Genomic DNA, 23,590 nt, shown 5'->3' on the forward strand with positions numbered 1-23,590 from the left:
CAGATTTTAACAATTTTCTTATTATTCTCTTGGTAACAGAGCAAGTAATTCCTCCGAGCTTCACCAAACCCCTGGTAGACATGCAAGAGATATTGGGGTCCTTTGTTCAGATATGTTGCAAAATATCTGGTTCCCTCCCCATCAGTGTGGAATGGCAGAAAGACAAGAGCAAAATCTCTAGTGGTGTAAAACACAAACTCATTCAGCAGGACAATGCTGTGTCCATTGAAATTGAGCAGCTAGAGAGATCTGACGCCGGCTCCTACTCTTGCAAACTGACCAATGCAGCGGGAAGTTGTGAATGCAGTGGATCCCTAATGGTCAAAGGTTAGACTGTGCTCTCCAACTCGATTGGTCAAGTAATCCTAAACCAAAAGGTGAGTATCTCTATAATCTGCTCCGTCTTGTTCTCTTCAGAACCTCCAAGCTTTGTGACAATGCCTGAATCCCAGGTGGCTCTACCCAATGCCACTGTCCGCTTCAAAGGCTCCTTTAAGGGAACTCCTCCATTCACAGTCAAATGGTTCAAGGATGACACCGAGCTCATGACTGGGCCCACTTGTTTTACGGGGCTGGAGGGACTATCTTGCTTCTTAGAACTCTACTCAGTGGGCGTCACCCAGAGTGGAGTTTTCTCTTGCCAAGTCAGCAATGATGCTGGCTCTGCACGCTGTAGTGCAGACTTGACAGTCAAAGGTTGGATTCTCATCTTTTAAATCAACTCTTGCGTGGCTCATCTCACTTCTGCATCACTGGCTAAAACTAGTGATTCTCTGTGACATTTTCCAGCTTCACAGCACTTGCGTTGTTGTTATTTGAAGCTTTTTCACTGCTGCAGCTTCTCATCAACAGCTATTTGTTTCCTCTGTGTTACACCTGCATTCTCCACAACCATCCTGCCTCTGCTGCTAACCCCTCATTGTCAGCTCATCTCTTCAGCTTATCTCATGTGCTCACTTCTTGCCTGCCATAACCATCTATCTAAAGTGTCCTTACATGCTTCAAGCAGCTAACTTGTCTATATTTTGGCTTTCCAGAACCACCAGAGTTTGTGCTGAAACTCCCCGCCACTAAGTGTGTTAAGTGGGGTGAGTCACTCCGCCTGGAGTGCAAAGTCAATGGCACAGCTCCTCTGAAAATTACCTGGTACAAACAGGACGCTAAGGTCACAGATGGGGACAACTACAGGACATCATTTGTTGACTCAGTGGCAGTCCTGGAATTGCTCTCCACCAGCTTTGATGATGATGGAGTTTACACCTGTGAAGCTCAGAATGATGCTGGCAGTGTCAGTTGCAGCAGCACAATTGCCGTTAAAGGTCAGCCTCTCACTGACTTCCTTATCATTATATCATCATATCATCATATTTTTGGTCTGACTTTCTGGTGCACTGTTTGTTCAGTGTGTTGTTTGGGTTTAAGTTTTTAGCTTAAAGTTGGTGCCCGTAACATTTTTAAAAGTTTTCTACATCTCCATGTGGTGCAATGGAGTATCGTCAAATACTCACTGCAATGTAATGGTAGACTTTTCAAAATCAGAGCCCGTAGACCGGTGGTGACACCTAATGTGTCACACTTAAAACACTGGAACCTTTTCGGTTTTGCACATTCTGAGTCAAATTAACAGCTGCATTCACAATTTTGCGCAACACCTCTGCCATTTTAACTGTAGTTTCAACAACTCTCCACATCTAATTAATTGTCTTTGTTGTAGTTCCAATAAATCCTATAGGTCTGCCCTTGTAGCTGTAGTTCCAAAATCCTTCCACAACAATATTGCCATCTCTTAGTTTTGACAACCATTCAGCACAACTTTTGCCATGCTAGCTGTAGTACCATCAAACCCTCACAAGTCTGCCAGCTGTGCTGTAGTTCCAGAAAAGTCTCCATCAGTTCTGCCATTTTAGTTGTAGTTCCAACAAATATTCACGACTCAGCAGCCGCTACTGCAGTCCTACTGATCTTCCGATTTTTAACCTTCAAGATTAGCTGTAGTTCCAATCATCTTTAACAGCAACTCCACCATCTTAGTTGTAGTTCCAACAACCTTCCACCTTCTAACCTTCCAGATTAGCTGTAGCTCCAACCATCTCTCAGAGCATCTCCACCATTTTAGTTGTAGTCCCAACAACCTTCCACCTTTCAACCCTCCAGATTAGCTGTAGTTCCAATCATCTTTAACAGTAACTCCACGATCTTAGTTGTAGTTCCAACAACCTTCCACCTTCTAACCTTCCAGATTAGCTGTAGTTCCAACCATCTCTCAGAGCATCTCCACCATTTTAGTTGTAGTCCCAACAACCATCCACCTTTCAACCCTCCAGATTATCTGTAGTTCCAACCATCTCTCAGAGCATCTCCACCATTTTAGTTGTAGTTCCAACAACCTTCCACCTTCTAACCTCCCAGATTAGCTCTAGTTCCAACCATCTCTCACAGTAACTCCGCCATCTCAGTTGTAGCCCCAACAACCTTTCACCTTCCAACCTTCCAGATTAGCTGTAGTTCCAACCATCTCTCACAGCAACTCCACCATTTTAGTTGTAGTTCCAACAACCTTTCACCTTCTAACCTCCCAGATTAGCTGTAGTTCCAACCATCTCTCAGAGCATCTCCACCATTTCAGTTGTAGTCCCAACAACCTTCCACTTTTCAACCCTCCAGATTAGTTGTACTTCCAACCATTTTCCACATTAAATTTCACCATCTTTGCTGTAGTTCCCAATTTGTACAAAAATTACCCTGAAAGCTGCAGTTGCACAAACATCAACAACTCAGCCCTCTTAGCCTCTTGGGCCTTTTGCCACGGTGAAACGTGACAAAACGTGAAATGTTACGGGTCTCAGCTTTAAGATTTCGTCATTGGACTTTATCCCGTGTTTGCCTCATTAACAGTTTCCTGATCTGTTTTTAGACGCCCCATCTTTTGTCAAAGTACCTCAGCCTGTTGAGGGGCTTAAGGGTAAGGACGTGAGTCTGTACTGCGAGATGAGCGGTACAGCTCCGTTCCAGGTCACCTGGTTCAAAGACAGGAAACCTCTGATGGAGAGCAGGAAGTATAAGATGGTGAGCGAGGGCAGCTCAGCGACGCTGCATGTCATTGGGATAGAGCCCTCAGATGCCGGCGAATATGAGTGCAAAGTGTCAAACAGTGTAGGAAGTGACACCTGCCAGACGACAGTTAAACTCAGAGGTCAGTAGAAATTGCGATGTTCTCAAATGAAAATCATTAGTATTAGATTTTCAAATTACTTTTGTCACCTTGCTGACTTTCCCTTTTGCGCTGTTTTTCTCCTCTCTCCAGAGCCGCCATCATTTGTGAAGAAACTGTCAAACATGACAGTGATACTGGGAGAGGAGGTGACCCTTGTGGCCACTGTTAAAGGCTCTGAACCCATTACTGTGTCCTGGGTTCAAGACAAGGATCACATTCTCAGGGACGGTGACAACAGGAAAATCACCTTTGAGAACAACCAGGTCGCACTTAAAGTCTTTAAGGCAGATGCAACCACGGCAGGCAAATACACCTGCCAACTCAGAAACGATGCTGGGAGTGTGGAGTGTTTCGCTAAGTTGACTGTTCTAGGTTTGTAACCATATAATTCTCTCTTTCTCTTGCAGTTTTGTTTTCCCACCTTGCCTTGCAGGTTTGATTGAAAACATTTTCTCCTCCTTTTCTGTTGATTCCAGAACCTGCTAAAATAGTGGATAAGCCCGACACTCTGAGCGTGACGGCAGGTGATATCGCCGCCCTTGAGGTCAAAGTGTGTGGAACCCCAGAGCTCAAACCTAAGTGGTTCAAGGACGGTGTGGAACTGGCCTCTGGGAGGAAATACAAAATCTCATTTTCTCGGATGATTTCCAGCCTAAACGTGCTCTCTGCTGAGAAAATGGACTCTGGAGAATATACATTTGAGGTTATGAACGAGGTTGGGAAGGACCTGAGTAAAATTAATCTCACCGTTTTAGGTTGGTGTCCTCTCTGTACTTGGAATTTGATGAGTAGGGCTGTATACTTTTGAAAGTATTCAAGGCAGTGACAATAACATAAATCTTTTTTTATCCTTACTTTCAGAAAATAAGAACAGGTTTTTCTACAAAACCCCTTTTTTTAATTCTTACAACAAAAGCCAAAGTTCTCAAGTGTTAAATGTCTAAACACAAGCAGTCTAACACCAACATCGCCTGAATAAAAGCCTTTGGTCTCAAGTTGACACAGTTTGGATTTAAATCAGAAACTATCTTAGCTTATTAATCTGACCAGACATTCAGTCTCAGCTTTCAGTAGTTGAGTGTATTAGACACCTGGTGAAACACCTTCAGTCTGTACTAAAAAAGCATTGAGGTTTCATACCCAGCCCTGTTGTTGAGTATACATTCACAGCTGTATTTGTGTTGATGCAGTACCTGATGCATGTTTCCCTCCCTAACAGATAAGATCATACCTCCAACATTCTCAAGGAAGTTAAGGGATTGTAACACAGTTGTTGGAAACCCTGGAGAGATGGAGTGCAAAGTGTCAGGCTCCCCACCTTTTACCATCTCATGGTACCATGATGGGGAGGAGATACAGAGTGGGCCAAATTATGAAATTTCATTCAGCGACAACAGCTGCATGCTCAAAGTGCCCACACTGAAGCTGTCCGACTCCGGAGTGTACAAATGCAAAGCCGTCAACAAGGCAGGATCCAGTGAAACCATGGCCTCATTGGTTGTCAAAGGTCAGTAACTGCAGGAAGTTTCTGATTCGAGAACCAGAACAGTTTGAAAAGAGGAACCATTTAGATTAATGATGGATTATTTACATATAGACTTTGAATAGCAATGTGTAGTTGCATCATGTCATCAACACAACTACTCAGTCAAATATGAGGTTTTGGTGAAACTGGCAGCAACCATGAGCTTACAACAGCCTCATAAGCAATGCCATTCTTCCTAGTGAATGTTGGCTCTATGTAGGCCTGTGTCACAGTGTTGTGCTTCCATTTTGGATTCACACTGATGAGCCAAAAACATTCTGACCACTCACAGATGAAGAAAATAAGGCACGTCAGGGTCAGGGTGTGGGATATATTTATTGGTAAGTGAACAGGTTCTTTTAGTCAGTATGTTGGATGCAGTATTGAGTAACTGGTTAGAGGAGGGCCAGACCATGAACTGGTGACAGGGTGTTGGGGGATGTGCTGGAATAAGTTTGATGCACATCAGCTCCACCTCCCAACTAACAGGACTCAAAGGATCTGCTGCTTGGTGCCAAGATACTACAGGGACCTTCAAAGGTCTTGTAGAGTCCATGTCTTGGTAGGTTGGAGGTGGTCTGGCGGCACATGAAAAACCAACAGCATTTTAGGCATTGATTAATCATAATGTCTTGGCTTATCCGTGTAGATTTCAAGTGAAAGAAAAATCAGCAGGCATCATCAAATATTATCCTGGAGGAAATCAGATTCCAATGTGTTCCATCTCTGTACCCAGAACCTCCATCTTTCGTGGTGCCACCACAGCCAGTGGAGGCAATGCCAGGCTCTACCGTGACTTTCTCAGCCATGGTGAAAGGCAGCGCCCCGCTCAAGCTGAAGTGGTTCAGAGGAACGAAGGAGATCCTGTCTGGACAGGGTTGTGATTTCTCGCTGAAGGACAACCAAGTCCTTTTGGAGCTCTTCAACGTGGACAGATCATACACTGGAGAGTACACCTGTCAGATCATTAATGACGCAGGAAAGGAAAACTGCCCCGTTAATCTCACTGTCAAAGGTTGGTCGCACATGAAATTATATGTTTCCTCTGTTATCCTGGTGAGCAAATATCAGTGATGCAAGAAGTATTTAGATACTTAATCTAAGATAAGTTAGCAAGTCAGTAGACTTACAGAAGCTGTATCAGAAAATGTGAACAATAAGAAACTCTGCATTGATGTCTCTTCTATTAAATTCACAATGTAAAGTAAATTATGCTGCAGAATTTTATCCTCGTTCATGATTGAAGTGCCAGGTATCAGTGACTGAGAAAGAAATGCGGATTCTGTGAAATGCAGGACCGTAATTGGCAAGTGGTCCTAGTATAAGAGTGTTAATATTACAGTGAGAAACAAACTCTTGTCCCTGTCAAAAAATGAACCTTTCTATCAAACACAGATGTCAGTGGATTTATCCCGTCACACTCAGTGTTTTTCTTTATGGTGTTCAAACTAAATGTTTGTCTTGTCCCTCAGAGCCTGCAGCCTTCTCCAAGAAGCTGAAGGACGTGTCAGTTGAGAAGGGAAAACCATTAACGCTGGAGTGCACGTACACTGGAACTCCAAAGATCACAGTGAACTGGTACAAAGACAGACAGCAGATCTTTGCTTCTTACAAATACAACATCACCACGACTGAGAGCTCCTGCATCCTGGAGTGCCTCAGCACGGACGACAAGGAAGCCGCAGGAAGATACAGCTGCGAAGTGTCCAACGATGCTGGAAAGGACACTTGTGAGGCAGCTGTGTCCATCCTCGGTGAGTTCAACTTCTCTTTGCTGATAAACACTGAGAGGAATCTCTTTTTGTTTATTTTGTTTTTATAAAAACTTAATCTAAATAAGATTTCTTCACAGGTCTGGAGAGATTTTAATGTTTTGAGACAAACTCGTAGATTCCTTTTGAATCTCTCTAATAGATGACTTGATGTACTTCATTTTTGTACATGTAACTGAAATCTTTCACGTTTAATGTAGTTTTTGGAGAACATATATACTGAATATAGACTGTTGACAAACATCACCGCCTCTGTAAATAAAGTTGAAAACTTGAGTTACTTTTACAAGGATTGGGCAGGTTCTGAATGGTCCGCTTGTCATCAGTCTAAACGACGCAGTACCTGCGACCAGCAGACGTCAGTTTCATGGTTTGATTTAATCATCTTTGTCTGTCACTGCAGAGCCGCCGTACTTTGTTGAGTGTCTGGAGCCCATGGATGTGACTGCTGGAGACGCCGTGTGTCTGAAGTGTCAGGTGGCAGGCACACCGGAGATTAAAGTGTCCTGGTTTAAGGCCGACGGCAAAGTCCGTTCCAGCCCCACCTGTAAATTGGAGTACTCAAAGGGTGTCGCCTGTCTGAAGCTCAGCAAAGCCACCAAGGCCGACATCGGAGAGTACACCTGCAAGGCAGAGAACCGGATCGGCTCTGCCTCCTCCACCTGTAAACTCAATGTGCAAGGTGAGCACCTGATGTTCTGACTCTCCATTTACTTTAATGCCTATTTTTACCCAATTAAACAAGGTTATTTTTGACTCATAAAAATGCAAATTAATCACAATCTTAAACACAAATAAAGAAACTTCTTCACATACATATTTAACTCTCTAAAAGGCAAACTACATCTTTCTAAAGCTGCTGTTTCATTTCTGTCACTGTCTTTAACTTCTCCAGAGGCCAAAACGCCTCCGACCTTCCCCAAGAAAATCACCAGCCTGCAGCAGACGGAGGGTCAGGCTGTCAGGTTCGAGTGCCGTGTCGCCGGCTCGTCACCCATCGAGGTGTCGTGGCTGAAGGACGGCGAGCCTCTGAGGCAGGGAGATGAGTTCTCCATGCTGTACGACGACAACACAGCCGTGCTGGAGATCAACCACAGCGAAATGAGGCACTCTGGGGAATACACCTGCGTGGCCACCAACAGCGTGGGCTCGGCCTCCTGCAGAGCCAAGCTCACCCTGCAAGGTCTGTGGAGAATGAGACTGAAATACTGCTGCATGTTTAGGACATAAACACTGTGTCTGTCTGGGTTTAGGGCAGACTGTATGGTTCTGATTTTAAATGCAAAAACATTCTTCTGTTCAGTTTGAGGCAGTATTTCTTAATGTCCTTTGACCTTTGACCCCAGGTTTTAGTTCTCAAAATTACCATCAAGTCACTTCTTGTCATTTTACTTGGTGACATTGTTTTTTGGTACAAAGGGCAGGTGTCGGGACCACGTCTAACGTGGAGTAAAGTAACTGAGTACAGTAAAGTGACTGAGTACAGTAAAGTGACTGAGTACAGTAAAGTAACTGAGTACAGTAAAGTGACTGAGTGCAGTAAAGTGACTGAGTACAGTAAAGTGACTGAATACAGTAAAGTAACTGAGTACAGTAAAGTGACTGAGTGCAGTAAAGTGACTGAATACAGTAAAGTAACTGAGTACAGTAAAGTGACTGAGTGCAGTAAAGTAACTGAGTGCAGTAAAGTGACTGAGTACAGTAAAGTGACTGAGTGCAGTAAAGTAACTGAGTACAGTAAAGTAACTGAGTACAGTAAAGTAACTGAGTGCAGTAAAGTGACTGAGTACAGTAAAGTGACTGAGTGCAGTAAAGTGACTGAGTACAGTAAAGTGACTGAGTGCAGTAAAGTAACTGAGTGCAGTAAAGTAACTGAGTGCAGTAAAGTGACTGAGTACAGTAAAGTGACTGAGTGCAGTAAAGTAACTGAGTGCAGTAAAGTGACTGAGTGCAGTAAAGTAACTGAGTGCAGTAAAGTAAAGTGCAGCGCAGGGAATTTAAATGTTTTATCTAAAATTTTGTTGTTATTCTTCTTCTTCTTCTTCTTCTTCTTCTTCTTCTTCTTCTTCTTCTTGTCATCGTCGTCTTACCTTCTTCCCGCTCTGTCACGGACCTGCAGAACCCAGATACCCTCCAGTCTTTGACAGGAAGTTGTCACCACAGGAGGTGACGGTGGGTGACAGCATTGAGCTGGAGTGTCACATGACCGGCTCAGGCCCCATTAAAGTCACATGGTCTAAGGACCATAAAGACATTCGTTCTGGGGGGAATTATAAGATCAGCTGTGTGGAGAACACGCCCCACCTGACCATTCTGAAGGCAGATAAAGCCGACACAGGGAGATACTTCTGCCATGCCTCTAATGACATGGGGAAGGACTCTTGTTCCTCTAATATCACTGTCAAAGGTATTTTAACCTGGGTCGCACTCAGCTCATCTTGGCCTTATCTTCTTAAAAACACTTGAGCCCCCTTCAGGGGCGTTTCTTTGTGTGGAAGAAAAACAACCTCCCTCTCCTCACGTCACTTCCTTATCTTGTTTTCAGAGCGTAAAAACCCTCCGGTGTTCACCAAAAAGCCCTCGGAGCAGATCGAGGACATGGAGGGCAAACTGGTAAAGATCGAGGGCCGAGTCTCCGGCTCGCAGCCCATGTCTGTCAGCTGGTTCAAAGACAGCACAGAGATCCACAGCTCAGACAAATATGACATCAGCTTTAAGAGTAACGTGGCCGTGCTGTGCATTAAGAGCAGCCAGATGAGCGACAGCGGCAGGTACTCCTGCCAGGCCTCCAACGAAGCTGGAAGAGCCACATGCGACGTCACTGTGGGCATCACAGGTGGGTTTGATTCACAAAGTTTACGATTGATTCTTGCTTTTCTTTTCTCTGGTCTTTATAAACTGAATCTCTTTGAGTTTTGGACTCTTGGTCAGCTTTTGGTGGACACAACAATTCACCAAAGCTCAAATATAACGAATATTCTTCCACTTTTATCATTAAAAATTTTGTTTTTGGATGGTGAAATGAGACAAAATAAGAAATAAGTCTATGTCACATCTACCACATGCTTGATGAGACACAATTATGAGATCTTTATTTTCTAATTCCTAGATATGGATTCTGTAATTTAAACATAGGTCAGTTGTTTATCTGCTACCTTACAGACAATAATATCTATGATAATCTCTCATGACATTGAAACTGCCTTTCTAAAAGCTCTTAATGACAAACTTTAGTCCAAATACCCTTAGACCGAAGCTCAGCATTCGACACAGTGGATCATGGGATACTGCTGCACCGGCTCAGGACCTGAGTGGGTCTTCTGGTACCACAGGGCTCAATCCTGGATCCTCCTCTTTTTACTTACACATACTTCCCCTTGACTGCATGAGCAGCACATTTAACATTAGCTTCCATAATTACGGCAACGACACTCTCTAGTCAACTGCCTGGAAGAAATGAACCACTGGATGGCAGCAAACACCCTTCAGCTAAACAGGCAGGAAACTGAAATCTTGGTTGTGGGTGCTAAAGCCCAGAGACAGCTGGTCTGTGAGTAACTCGAGTCCAGATCACTCAACACCACTGAACATATTAAAAACCTAAAAACCTCCAGCTCAGGAATGTTTCCAGAATCAGAGGCTTCTTGTCCTAGTCCGCCTCTGAGAGGCTCGTTCGTGTATTTGACGTGATTTGTCTGTTTATGGGTCTTACAAACAAAACAATCTATAGATTGCAACTTTATTTAGATTACAAAAAGGTGAGACCACATGACTCCAGGTGTCTGGAAGCTTCACTGGCTTCCTGTTGTTTTCAGAATACAGTTTAAGATTGTCCTCAAAGACCTGGTGTTCTGGCTCCTCTACACATCAGACATGCTCAGTCTGGTGAGATGGTTTCAGTGTCTCTGACCTGAAGAAATGAACAGGTGTCCTGCTGATCTTACACCTGCTGCACTCACTATTTATATAGTGAGTACATATAATACAATATAATAAACACATTTATTTTCTGTCTTGATTTAAAGCACTTTGAGCTTCTTCAGTACGAGAAGGTGACTTACAAGATCTGACATACGAAGCTCATAATTATGTCATATTGTCATTTTTTGTAATTTTGTTTCAGAAATCTAATAATTACGAGAAATAAAATCTCATAATTACTTTAAGGATGCTGTGGCATAATTTCAACATATGGAAATTATTATGAGAAAATTGTGGAACAAAGATCTTGTAATTATGAGATAGTTTTATAAAACTTATTCTTCAAATGAATTCAGTGGGTTTGCTGCTGTAGTCTCCAAATCACTGGCTTTGATATTTGCTTGTGATTCCTCCTGAACTAGTTTCTCTGTAACATGTTTTTACCACAGTCCTGTTCAGTAACTTCCGCACAGTCCGCTGAAACTGTCCTCTCTCCTGCAGAGGCCAAGAAGCCTCCCGTCTTTGACGTCCCTCTCAAACCGGTGACTGTGAACGAGGGTGAGAAGCTCAGCCTCAGGTGTCACGTCTGCGGGTCTCCTCCTCTGAAGATCCAGTGGATGAAAGACAGGAAGGACCTGACTTCGGCCGGCAGCACCAGGATCAGCTTCTCTGATGGGACCGCCTGCCTGGAGATCAGTCCGGCCTCTAGACACGACGCCGGCGATTACCTCTGCAAGGCCACCAACGACGCCGGCAGCGAGTTCTGCAAAGCCAAAGTCACCGTGAAAGGTGAGAACTGGGAACTAGAACTTAGATTTTCTCTGATCATATTGATCAAGGTTATTGATAAAAGCAGCTTTTATTTAGATGGTAATTAGAGAGCTTTGTAATATGTCACTTTAATGATTAAATGTTTTACGCCTTTGGTGAAATCACAGTGTACAAAATAAATAAATGAGTAAAAGTTAAGAATACCATTCTGAAATCACTATATTTTCAAATGTAGTGTGTATGGAAGGGTTAGCATCATAATCACGGGTAGAAATGATCTTTATCTTTTCCTGCTGCTGTTCCTTCCTGCCTGTCAGATGTCGAACAGCTCTACCTGGTGGACAGTTCAGGTCATGACATGTATTTGTAAAGGAGAGCAGCAAGAACAAGGAGTGATTTAACTCTTCACTCCCCTTGTACTTTAAATGTTCTCGGTGGTACAATAATAATAATAATAATAATAATAATAATAATGACGATGATGATGATGCTACTACTATAATAATAATAGTAGTAGCAATTAACTTTATTTATACAGCACTTTTCAGGTATTAGTTATAAAAGTGCATAAAACTCAACAATAAAAAATCAATATAATAAACCAAAAGAACAAAATATATGTCTGTAATATATCTGGACCTGACCATGAAGAGAACAGTGTTATTATTACTCATGAACCACTTTGCTTCCATTCCGTCTGCATATCTGTCACAGTGCAGATGTTTTATTTGTTAATATTAATATTAATATTATCCAATTGTTTTGGTTCCTCTTAATAGGACGAGTGACACTGCTGAGTTTGTTAACCTTTTTATCTGTAACTTTTCTTTTTACTCTTTGTGAAAGAAAACAGCAGCTAATATGGAAAATTGAGGCATGAAATGAAATAAACTATTCAGATGTATTTCCACCCTGGAGCTTATATTAACAGGATTTCTTTCCTCTGTGAAAATCAGTGATTAACTGGATTTTACTTGGATATGTTTGTTAAAAACATGAACTGTTCTGTAGCTACATGTGCACACTTTGTGGTTGTATATTTAACAGTTGAGCTGAGGTATTCAACTTTTTTGGAAATTACTACTTTTGTAATGTTGTTGTGTTGTTGTGTTGCAGAAAAACCAGGAGCAGCTACGCCTCCTGCTGAAGCTCCAGCTGCGGCTCCGACTAAAAAACTTGACAACCTGTTCTTCATCGAGGAGCCTAAAACTGCACACATCACTGAGAGTGAGACACAACTTTTACATTATACACAGCTTATACTGTTCACAGTGCATGACACACAGCTTATACAGAGGTTAACTTTATGGTCAGACTTTGTAGTTTTGTCCTAAACCTCCACCTGTTGTTCCACAGAGGGCACCGCTACCTTCATCGCCAAGGTGGGCGGCGACCCCATCCCCAGCGTGAAGTGGATGAAGGGCAAATGGAGGCAGATCAATCACGGCGGCCGCATCTCCATCGAACAGAAGGGTCAGGAGGCCAAACTGGAGATCAGGGAAGTGACCAAGTCGGACTCCGGTCAGTACAGGTGCGTCGCCTCCAACAAGCACGGAGAGATCGAGTGCAGCGCCGACATGCACGTGGACGAAAAGAAAGAGGTGGTGCAGCTCGAGGGAGACCTCCGAGCCAAACTGAAAAAGTGAGTTCATTCCGTCAGAGTCAGAAAATAATCTGCTGGGACACAATCACACAATCACACACGGTTTTAAATGCAATCTTTAATCTCTGAATCCTTCTGGACCGCCCGGCGTCTCCACCTTTACAAACTCACGGTGTCTCCTTTGTTATGTTCTCAGGACGCCATCAAAGCAGAAGAGTCCACAGGAGGAGAAAGACATTGACATTGTGGAGCTGTTGAGGAACGTGGACCCTAAAGAGTATGAGAAGTACGCCCGAATGTACGGCATCACCGACTACCGCGGCCTGCTGCAGGCCATCGAGCAGCTGAAGAAGGAGAAAGCTGAAGAAAGTGGAAGACCGGTAACACTCTGCACCGTCAGCGCCTCTGATGTCTTCATGTCTGTAGATCATGTGCTGAATACTGTTGTTGTTGACAGGAACTGGAACGTGGAGACAGAGAGTCTGATGAGGACATGGCCCGACTAGTGGCCGATCTGCAGAAGAGGATGGAGCGGACAGAGGTCAGGACACAGTCACTGTTTTTCATTCACAGACAGAACTCCAGTCTGTGTTTCTGTTGGTAATGTGGACTTCAGAGTTTTAATTCTCTTGTCGTTCCTGCAGCCTGTCACCGTGGTGAAGGATATCTCCGATCGGTCCACCTTCACCAACAAGGAGGTGGTGTTCGAGTGCGAGGTCAAGATCAATTACCCGGAGATCACCCTATCCTGGTACAAGGGCACGCAGAAACTGGACACCAGTGACAAGTACGACATCAGCATCAGTGGCGACCGCCACCTGCTCAAGATCAAGAAATGCCAGTCGTCCGACCAGGGCAACTACCGGGTGGTCTGCGGGCCACACATCTCCAGCGCCAAGCTCACTGTCATGGGTCAGTACAGATACCTTGCATCTGTACAACTCTGTTACTTACATGGTACTCTGTCCACTAGAGATCTGGAAAAACAAACACAAGGTTTTCAAAGATTTAACAAAAAATGATCATGAAAGGAAACAAGGCAAAGTATCGACGTGTACGTGTCTGACCTCTAAACCCTCCTGACGGATGCTGTGTTGGTGTTTTGTCTTTCAGAGGCGGAGGTTGAGAAGCATCTGCAGGACACATCGGGTAAGGAAGGGCAGTCATGTACTCTTTCTTGTCAGTTGTCCATCCCTAACGTAGAGGCTCAGTGGTTTAAAAACGGCACGCAGTTAGAGATGAAGGGCAGGTACACCTCCGAGGTGAAACACAAGGTTCAGAAGCTTCTGATCAGGGACCTGAAGCCTGAAGACCAGGGTCGATACAGCTGCAGGTACCAGCACCTGGAGTCCTCGGCAGACCTCTGGGTGGAAGGTTTGTACCTGGAAACCTCCGTGCAAACTTCTAGACGTGGTGGATGTTCTGCCCATTGACTAACCTCTTCCGACTTCCCCCATCAAACTCTGAGACTAATGTTGAAGATTTTTCCCTCTTTTTTGTCACTTTCTTCTGGGACTTGTCTTCCTCTGTCTTAACAAATTCTTCACCACTCTCCTCTCCTGGATTCTCTTGCAAAAAAAACGTCCGCCATCATCTCATCCGTTGTCTTCTTACATCCGTTTCGACTCAAATCCATCCTCCCCCCAAACAACCAGTCATCATAACTGTCCCATTAGCATTCCTCTGATCATCATTTCTAACCGTATGGATGTTGTGTCGATGAAATCATTCAGCCTTTGTCATACATTCCCAGTTGTGATGCCAAACACGTTTACCCATTCACGTCTTTATCTGTTTTAGCTGAACAAATTCATTTCACCAAACGCATCCACAACGTTGAAGTCAACGAGCGCCAGTCGGCCACCTTTGAGTGCGAGGTGTCCTTCGACAACGCGATCGTTTCGTGGTACAAAGACACCTGGGAACTGAAAGAGAGCCCTAAGTACAACTTCACAAGCGAGGGCCGAAGACATTTCATGGTCATCCGAAACGTGACCATCGAAGACGAAGGTGTGTAGAGCGCCATCGAACCCCAGAGGCCCGTCACAAGGCCCAATAGATTTTTTTTCTAATTGTTTTTATGACTTGAGTGTAAACGTCTTCATTACTAATCCCATGTAGGCGTGTACTCAGTGATTGTGAGGTTGGAGCCCAGAGGAGAGGCTAAGAGCACAGCTGAGCTTTATTTGTCTGGCAAAGGTACAGTTCCTAGTCAGGCGCCACTTTTTATGCTTCTGTTCAGCTTTTGTTTGTTCTAGTGTTTAACGCGTTGTTCACTCTTCCCCCCCTTTCACAGAAATTGAATTAGCAATGGTGCCTTTTGGTAAGTATTTTATTCTCTAGATTAACGACTTTAATCAGGGACATTTCAAGAAATCCTCTTGTTCTCCATCTTCAGCAGAGTCAGGTCTGAAGCTTAGCTTATCACAGACAGGAAACTGCTAGCCATAGTAGCTACAAACAGCTAGCATACTCAAGGATAAACTAGCTGCTAGCTGTTTATAGTTGGCCAGCAAACCATTAGCGTATCCATTCTTAGTTAACCAGTGTTATAATTAAAGAAAACATGTTTAGCGTAAGCACAAAGACTGTTAGCAGAGGGAAACCTCTTGCTAACATAGCCACAAACAGCTAATATCATTAGCATTAAGTTTATGTCTTAGTTTTAGTCTTGCAACATTGACCAGGGCCACTGATATTATGGCAGCTTGGTTGATGTTATGGTGCTGTCTGTATCTTGTACCTTCCAACAACTCTGGCAAAAGAGGAGAGAGGATTTTCTGAAATGCCAGACTGTCAACTATTAATATGATGTTTTTTAATACTACTGTACATGCAGTCCCATTTTTTCCTTAAATAGTTATTGTATTATGGTAGTTTCTGTTAACTTAAATTAAAACCATATTCCGTATTCTGTAGATGTCCCAGACTCCTCAGTTCAGAGGCCTGAAGTGCCCTCATCAGTGGCAATTCAAGGTAAGACTGGAATTAGGAGCAGTTAACTTTAACATCCATTTATCAGAAGGTAGATTTAAAAACAACTTTTTCATGAGTTCATTTTTTAACATGTGAGTTTAGACCTAAGCCTAAAACTCCAAAATGTTTGTTTCCATAAAGTTTCAAGAAACAGATTAAAACTCGTAATGAAACCAATATGTTTTTGTCTTTTAAAGAATCTGCTGAATTCTATCAATACGAAGAAGCAGTTGCACATAGAGGTATTTACTGTTTGTTTTTATACTTCATCTGCTCACCTCCTCCACCACCAAAGACTGATTAACATCAGTTTAACATGAGACTGATCATCTGTATCACAGATCTTCAGACCTTCAGTTATTTTTTCTGTTTAACTCTGACATCGAACAAACTAATTCATATTTCTCTTCATAAATCTCAAAATCTTTATTTCTTTTTTCTTAATAACGGAAACAACAAAAACATTTTTGTTTTTTCAAGAATCGGCTGAATTTACATATCACAATGAAGAGGAGATGAAGGTGGAGCAGAGAGGTACAACATTTGTTTCTTCTTTTTCACTCAAACTTCATCCTCTTCATCATCATCATCATCAAACCATCTGAGTAGATCTGGGAAAAAAAGGATAGATAGACAGACAGACGGATAGATAAATAGATAGATCTGCTTCTTTTGCCCATCATAACATCATTGTGTCACGTGACTCATCTCTGCTTTGTGAAGGTTGTTGCGAAAGGATTTAGATATCATCCTGCTGATCGTTCGTGTTCTTGTTTGTTTGTTTGTCTGAGGTTTTGGGATGTTAACTTCTTTTTTCACTCTTTAACAATCATCCCATCTTCCATCTCTCCATGACAAACTCACTAACTTCCACCTGTGTCGTCGTTTCACAGTCAAAGTCTTTCATCTTGTCGATCTATGAAGTGAAATGTAGCCTGTTTTAATACTGAAATAGATTGTAGCTTTACAGACTAAACTCTGGGGTTAGTTGGTTATCACACAAACACCTCACACTAGATGACAACAGAATACAAAAGTAAAACTAACAAGCAAGAGCCTTCGGCCTGTTCATTGCTCCATTCATGAAATCAGAGGGTGTATGTTTTCAAAGTGAACGGCTGTTAGACTCATCTCATTAATGGATGAACTAAAGACTCTCTGAGACAACAATATGGTGACTTTGTGAAACTGTGAAATGACGTCATGAGTTTTCGTCACCGAGCACAAACTGTTTGCCTCACTTTTGTTGTTTTCTGTCACTTTTGTGGTCGTCACACCTGCAGTCGAGTATGAGAGCTGGACAGAGGAGACGGTAACACAACAGGTTTCCACGACCAAAGGTATCAGACCGGTGTAACACACAGGGAGGACATCTATCTGTTAATAGCTGTGTGTCTGAGCCGCTCTAACCATGGCTCTATCTTAATGTTTGTCTTCGTTTGTGAGATTTATGATTTTTAAGGCTTTTACCTTTTGTGTTCGTTCATCTCACCCCTTTTTCTTTTCTTTGTTTGTCCTTTAATTCTTCTTCTTTAGTGTTTACTTGATCATAACAAACTCTCATGGTTCTGTAACTGCCGTCTGAGGCTCATCCCCTAAAACCCTTACTGTCTTACCATAAATGCATGTGTAGATCAGTTATGGTTATCATTTCCTTTGCATTAAAGCTGACTGCTAATAGATTACCATGTGATTCCTTTAATGTTAATCCATGCATGCTGTTCACAAGACATGGTTTAAGGTTTGTGTTGTAACATGAGACAGGGTTTCATGCAGCACTGATTTCAGAGCCTCGTCCATTTGTTATGAGCAGCGATTCATCCCTTAACGAGAAGCTGTTTTCATAATTTTTCTGCTGACGATGATGATCCTGGATGTGTCCCTTTGTGTTTTCTCCCACCAGCTGTCAGAGTTCCCATTGAGGAGACAGTGGAGACCAAGAAAGTTGAAATGAGAGAGGAAATCCCAACAAAAGGTACCGTAGACCTGAATGTCATCCTGCTGCAGCTCAGCGCCTCACTCAAACTCAAATGTCCGTCCTCTGCTACTAAAATCTTTAATTGTTTTGTCCTGTCCTGCTTTGTTTTTATTTCTTTACTCTTTCATTTCTTTTTGCTACAGATAGACTTTTTATTGCGTTATCTACTGTAGTTAGTTTTTTTTTTTTTACTGCACATCTGCATCTACCGCTTCTCTGCTTCACCTGCAAAAGCTCAGCATCTCTCTTATGATGCTAACACAGTTGGTGTCTTTTAAGTTCCCAAAGCTGAGAAAAAGCCTGAAGAGAAGCCGACACCAGCTGTGAAGGAGCCAGCGCCACCTAAAGGTACCAACATACCTGTGATGTTGGCATGTACCTGTTCAGTAATGAATTCATCTGTGCCTTTCCATGCTTTTTAAAATTCAATATAGTTGTGACATTTCACTCCATAACATCCCTTAATGTTTCTATCTTGTGGCATTTTACTGCAATTTTGAAGTAGTGGAGGCCAAAAAGCTGGTGGAGGAAAAGGTTCCTGTAGTTACAGTCCCAGAGAAGAAGGAAGTTCCTGCTCCCAAAGGTAGAGATGTCTGATTTCTAACATCTCTCTGCTGAATATCTTCACATCCTTTTGATGACTAATCTGTTATGATGTCCTTTAACAATTGTACCTGTATAGATTCAGTTCTTTTCCTCTCATTGTCTTGTTTTTGTTTTCTTGTTTGATTTCCTGGTTTATCGTGTGTTTGCCTGTATCTTAAAAGAACCTGAGGAGGTCAAGAAGCCTGCTGTTGCTCCCTTGCTGCCTGCTGAAAAGCCTGGAGTGCCAAAGAAAGGTACATCCGTTACTTCTTCCTGTTGTTTGTCTTATCAAGAGTCCTCAGTAGCAGCTAAGTCACCGCTACGTAGCGTGTCACCTCTTTATGTCTGTCTCATCTTGATTTTATTCTGACTTAGTTGTTTGCACTCTTTAATTGGCATTGTGTCTGTTTTCCACACTATACTGTCGCTAATTTCACTCTACATCAGTGCATGTCTTCCTCTTCAGTGTCATTCCACTCTTTCAAACACCTCTTGATAACTCTTAGATGCTAGCACGACTTCATGCTAACATTAGCCAATGTCTGTGTTACCTACTTGAAGATGAACCCAAGCCTCAGGTACCGGCAGAGCCCAAAAAAGTGGCACCTGCAGCTAAGCCTGAACCTGAACCCAAGCCCAAACCAAAAGCAGAACCTGAACCAAAGCCTAAGACCGCACCGGCTCCCAAAGCAGAACCAGAAGCCAAACCTGCGAAGATTGAGCTGGAGCCTGAGGCTAAACCGGCGGCAGTAAAGAAGCCAACAACGCCCCCGTCCAAAGGTATTTCCTGCTTTGTTTGGATGTGTGTGTTGAATTTTAAAGACTTTTATGACTGTTTTAACCGAGTTTATTTCTCTGTCTTCAGTATTGATGTGTCTTTATTGTGTTTGCTAAGCTTCAAGCTAGAAGCGAATCTTTGACTGTCTGTATGTCCTGACTGTCTCGTATCTAAACCAATCTAAATCTTGCTTTAAGTCCCTGAAGAACCTGCAAAGCCAGAGCTGGCAAAGGTCAAACCTGAACCGGCTGTCACCAAGCCAGAACCGGAAGCCCGAAAACCAAAGCCAGAACCAGAAAAACTAAAGCCAGAGGTCCGTAAACCTGAACCTCCTGTACCAAAGCCAGAACCAGCCATCGCCAAGCCAGAACCTCCAGCTCCAAAAGCAGAACCTGCGGTGGTTCTCAAACCTGAACCGGCAGTGAAAAAAGCTGAGCCTGAAGTGAAAGTCCCAAAACCAGAACCTCCAAAGGCCAAACCAGAACCGACACCACCTTCAAAGGAACCTCCAAAGGCCAAACCAGAACCGACGCCTGCTCCAAAGGAACCTCCAAAGAAAGGTATACAGCATCTCTGGTTGAGATGCAGCTTCGGAGTTTTTCTTAATTCTCTTAACTCCAACTTTAACTCACCTGGAGTGATTTTCCTTGAGTGCTTGTTGATCATTTTGTGTCTAGTTTAGTTGTTGGTGCAAGCGAACTTCCTATTTTTTAACCTTTAGAGACCTGATACCTTTTAATGTATTGCCAACTTTGATTGTCTCTAATGTCTGTGATGGAGTCGGTTTGTCTGTGTGTCTTGTTATTTAACGTCACCAAACATTTGATACTTTCCAACAGCCTTTTTGACTGTGAACATAGTTACACTTTCACATATCTGACAAATGACGTGTTCTTTTAAAGTACCTGAAACACCAACCAAGAAGGAGGTGGTTGCACCTCCACCACCACCTACAGTCCCTAAAAAGGTGGAGAGAGAGGAAGAAGTCCCACAGAAGAAGCCTGTGGCAGCTAAAGGTACCTGAAGCTCAGTCAGTTATCAATCATCCCAAAGCTCCTCCCACTAAAACCTAAAGTCTTACACTCATCTTAAAGTCTCTTCTTCTGTGGTGTGTGTGTCTAATGTCTAACCTCTGGCTCACAGAGTAACTGTGAGGTTACAATGGGGCTGCACGCGAGTTTGTCAATTGTGGATTTGTCTTGTCTTACACTCGATAGAGTGGTGGGTTTGTCTCTAACACTCTTCAACTTGAATTCATTGTATTTCTTCTAATGTATGTGAATGGTACTCTTTAAAGTTCCTGTGGAGGAGCCTGCAAAAGCAGCCAGGAAACCAGAACCTGCTGTGGTTCCTCCTAAAGAAGAGCCAGTAAAGAAAGAGAAAGGTACTTTACTATTTCTGATGGAGCTCCGGCTTTGTTTCTGTTTTCTCTGTCGTCCTTTGATTCTGTTGAAGTTTTAAACAAGCAGGGTTATGTTACTCAAATTACCATGATATATTTAAATATATCGATTATGCTTTCTCCTGGATGCTTCCTCTGGTGCCACCATCTGGCCACAATTTGTAACTCCACAAAAAAGAACAATTAACATATAAGGGTTTTTTTGTAGTCATATACAAAATACCTTCACACGCCACCCTCAGGGCAAAATGGCAGCACTTCTGCTTAAAAACAGATAATTTGAGTAAAGTATTCCCTGTTGTTTCTAATGTATCTTTACTTGTGCGCCAGCACATTTTTGTGTTCTTTATAGTCATGTCTTGTGCACGTTTTTTGTGTCAAACCCTCTTAAAGCTTTGAAGCCCAAACCTAAACTCGTACCAGAAGAGGTACCTGAAAAAGTACTTCAGAAGGTGTTTGAAGAGGTTGTTGTGTCGAAGACTGAAGTTGAGAGCCTGCCTGATAAAATACGTGAGATAGTACCAGAAAGATTGCCTCCTGGGAAAACTGAGGTGAGGGAAAAGTCCCATGAGAGGGTTCCAGAGAAAGTACTGCCACCTGAGAGAAAAGTGGAGGAAATTCCAAAGATGGTGCCAGAAAAGGTTCAAGAGAAACCACCTGAGGAAAAAGTTCCAGAGAAGGTTCGTCCTGTGAGGAAGCCTGAAACACTTCATCGAAAGGCGGCTGAAGAAGAGAGGATACCTGAGAAGAAGCCAGCTGAGCAGCTTCCTGTTGAAGTTGAGGAAGTAAAAGTTAAAAAGGTGTTGAAGAAACAAACAGAGAGGATCTCTGTAGAGAAAACAATGCCAACAAAGACCCCTGATAAAACACCTGAGAAGATACCTGAAGCCAAACCCAAACGACAGGCTGAAGAAACTCTTCCTAAAGGTACAGCTGAGGCAGACCTCAACTCTTTCTATCTTTGCATCTTCTTCATGCATGTCAACCATCAGCAACAGTCCAGTTACAGCACTTGTTCATCTGCTTCATAGCAGTGTATGGAGCATAAAGCTGCACTTCTACATGTAGACTCAAAAAATGAAATTCTTACTTCTGAATCAAATAATTGATAATAATCAAATTAATTATCAGATTCATTCAGAACGTGCACAAAAAGCAAACAAACTGAAGCAAGACTCTCATTTACCATTCTTCATAACTGTGTTAAACTCAGGCTGTGTCCAAAATCACTCCTTATTTTCTATATCGTGCTTTTTATATCTTTTTTTTCATGGCTTGTGCACTGCTTTCTGCTAATGATCCCACAATGCAATGCTCTGCATTACATTGATGAGAAAATTACAGTCAGGCATCTCTGCAGCTGTCAGTGATGATGCAGAATGAGGATGATGATTAGCAATTGTCCAAAAGCTCAATTAACTGCTCAGTGTTGACTAAAATATTGAGTGTCCATTCTATCGGAGCAAGTGAGTGATTTCGGACACAGTCATAAATAAGTCCTAATGAGAGAGAAAATGCACATTTCACCCACATGATTGCAGGAATCTTTTTTTACACAATTGTTCCATCAAATCATAAAATCTGGTTGAACTTTGTTTCTTTAATGAATCATATTTTTCAATAATATGTAGCAAAGAGCCAGTGAGTTTGTTTTTTTATACAAAAATTTTTTTTTTACCTTTAACTTTAAGTAAGCATAAGATAACATCAACTGAACGATCACAAGCTGTTTTCACCACTGGCAGATGAACACCATGACAGTCAGAAGCTGAAACATGTTAGAACCACATCAGAGTTGAGGCTTTGAGACGATGCAACAAACAAACAGTTGCCTAGTTGCACTGAACAAAGAACAGAACCGTTTTTATTTTTTGAGTCTACAGTACGTTATGTCTGACATTGCATTATATTCATTACGTGATATGAAATCACAAGTGCAAATTAAATCAAACTGAGCTGTTGCCACTTCTTCAAAGGGTTTCTATCATCTTACATCTTCGACATCTTACTGCTTGATGTGTTTTGTGTTATTTAATGTGTGCCTGTTATTTCTGTTTGTCTGTTTGTTAACTTTGTCTGTATTCCTTTCTTTTACAATAATCTTCTCCTCATGCACCATCTTGGATTAAAAACTGGTTAATTCTTTATAAGTAATAGAAACTAAGAAGATTGAGAAGATTCGGCCCACAGAGGTTGAACAAGAGAAAAAAGTCCCTCCTCCTGAAAAAGGTACAAACCATCTGAACACACGATGAAGTACTCTAACCATCTTAATCTTTATCTGGTGGATTATCACCTGAAACATTAGCCTCTTAATCTCTGTGCTGTCTCTCTCTAACACTCCTGATTGTCTTTGTGTTTTGTTGTCTTCTCTTGGCGCCGCCACATGACGCCTGTTCTTCAACACCTCTTAAAACTTCCAGCAACTACAACACTTGTCAAGATTGAGCAAAGAAAAGGATCTCAGAAAATACAGGAAGTTTATTATGTAACAGAGAAAGTGTCTCCCGCAGAAGAAACATGGGAACACGAAGAGGTAGTGGAAAAACACGCTGAATTGTACGAGGACAAAGTGGCTCATCTGGGCGAGACCATAGTGTTGTTATCAGAAGTAGATGTCTTAAGTACCACAGAAAAACCAGCCCAAAGTGACAAAACGTCTGAATTAAGAGGTGAGATATCTGTTACTGAAACTTCACAGAGGAAAGAAACCAGGGTGACCAAAAAAAGGGTTGTCCCTAAAACACAAGAAACTATAGTTACAGTCCAGAAAAGAGAATCGGACATAGATCGAGAGGTCACAACATCGCAGGATGAAAAAACTGGGGGGGAGTTTTTTGTCAGGACAATGGAGTCACCAACAGAGGAGATTACAGACGAGAGGAGAGACAGCACATACGTCAGACACCTGCCAGACAAGGTCATTTCTATGCAAGAAACTAGTGTGACAGTCAAAAAGGGAAGGGAGATGAGCATCAAAACAGAAAGCAGAGAGAGACGCAAAATAGACAAAACTGAGGACATAGAGTCAGTGAAAGATACAACCAAACCTTCCCCAACTATAA

General features: G+C 42.5%; 2 protein-coding genes across 2 annotated transcripts in view; both read left to right on the forward strand.

Moving 5' to 3' along the window:
• Positions 1-23,590, forward strand: part of LOC111651030 (titin-like) — a 126,495-nt gene that overhangs the window by 9,399 nt on the left and 93,506 nt on the right. The window contains exons 3-30 of the mRNA XM_087172542.1: positions 1,038-1,319; positions 2,915-3,193; positions 3,305-3,586; positions 3,691-3,969; positions 4,434-4,721; positions 5,476-5,754; positions 6,212-6,493; positions 6,915-7,193; positions 7,407-7,694; positions 8,631-8,918; positions 9,057-9,347; positions 10,934-11,221; positions 12,320-12,430; positions 12,560-12,845; positions 13,003-13,186; positions 13,264-13,347; positions 13,451-13,718; positions 13,920-13,955; positions 15,103-15,129; positions 15,726-15,782; positions 15,980-16,024; positions 16,263-16,316; positions 17,066-17,122; positions 17,686-17,757; positions 18,040-18,108; positions 18,263-18,343; positions 18,528-18,599; positions 18,907-19,125. Coding sequence (XP_087028668.1) covers positions 1,038-1,319; positions 2,915-3,193; positions 3,305-3,586; positions 3,691-3,969; positions 4,434-4,721; positions 5,476-5,754; positions 6,212-6,493; positions 6,915-7,193; positions 7,407-7,694; positions 8,631-8,918; positions 9,057-9,347; positions 10,934-11,221; positions 12,320-12,430; positions 12,560-12,845; positions 13,003-13,186; positions 13,264-13,347; positions 13,451-13,718; positions 13,920-13,955; positions 15,103-15,129; positions 15,726-15,782; positions 15,980-16,024; positions 16,263-16,316; positions 17,066-17,122; positions 17,686-17,757; positions 18,040-18,108; positions 18,263-18,343; positions 18,528-18,599; positions 18,907-19,125 — 5,127 coding nt within the window. The remainder of the gene's footprint in view (positions 1-1,037; positions 1,320-2,914; positions 3,194-3,304; positions 3,587-3,690; positions 3,970-4,433; positions 4,722-5,475; positions 5,755-6,211; positions 6,494-6,914; positions 7,194-7,406; positions 7,695-8,630; positions 8,919-9,056; positions 9,348-10,933; positions 11,222-12,319; positions 12,431-12,559; positions 12,846-13,002; positions 13,187-13,263; positions 13,348-13,450; positions 13,719-13,919; positions 13,956-15,102; positions 15,130-15,725; positions 15,783-15,979; positions 16,025-16,262; positions 16,317-17,065; positions 17,123-17,685; positions 17,758-18,039; positions 18,109-18,262; positions 18,344-18,527; positions 18,600-18,906; positions 19,126-23,590) is intronic.
• LOC147819462 (uncharacterized) lies at positions 19,320-22,392 on the forward strand (the record flags this gene model as incomplete). The annotated part of the gene is made up of 4 exons (XM_087172540.1): positions 19,320-19,683; positions 20,026-20,139; positions 20,421-20,507; positions 20,919-22,392. Coding segments are annotated over 4 exons (1,203 nt in total), but the record flags the coding sequence as incomplete, so codon positions are not given.

This window comes from Seriola lalandi, unplaced genomic scaffold (genome assembly GCF_002814215.2).
Source record: "Seriola lalandi dorsalis isolate HSWRI2012SDOR001 ecotype SW California unplaced genomic scaffold, Sedor1 jcf7180002053122, whole genome shotgun sequence".
NCBI classification, from domain to species: Eukaryota; Metazoa; Chordata; class Actinopteri; order Carangiformes; family Carangidae; genus Seriola; species Seriola lalandi.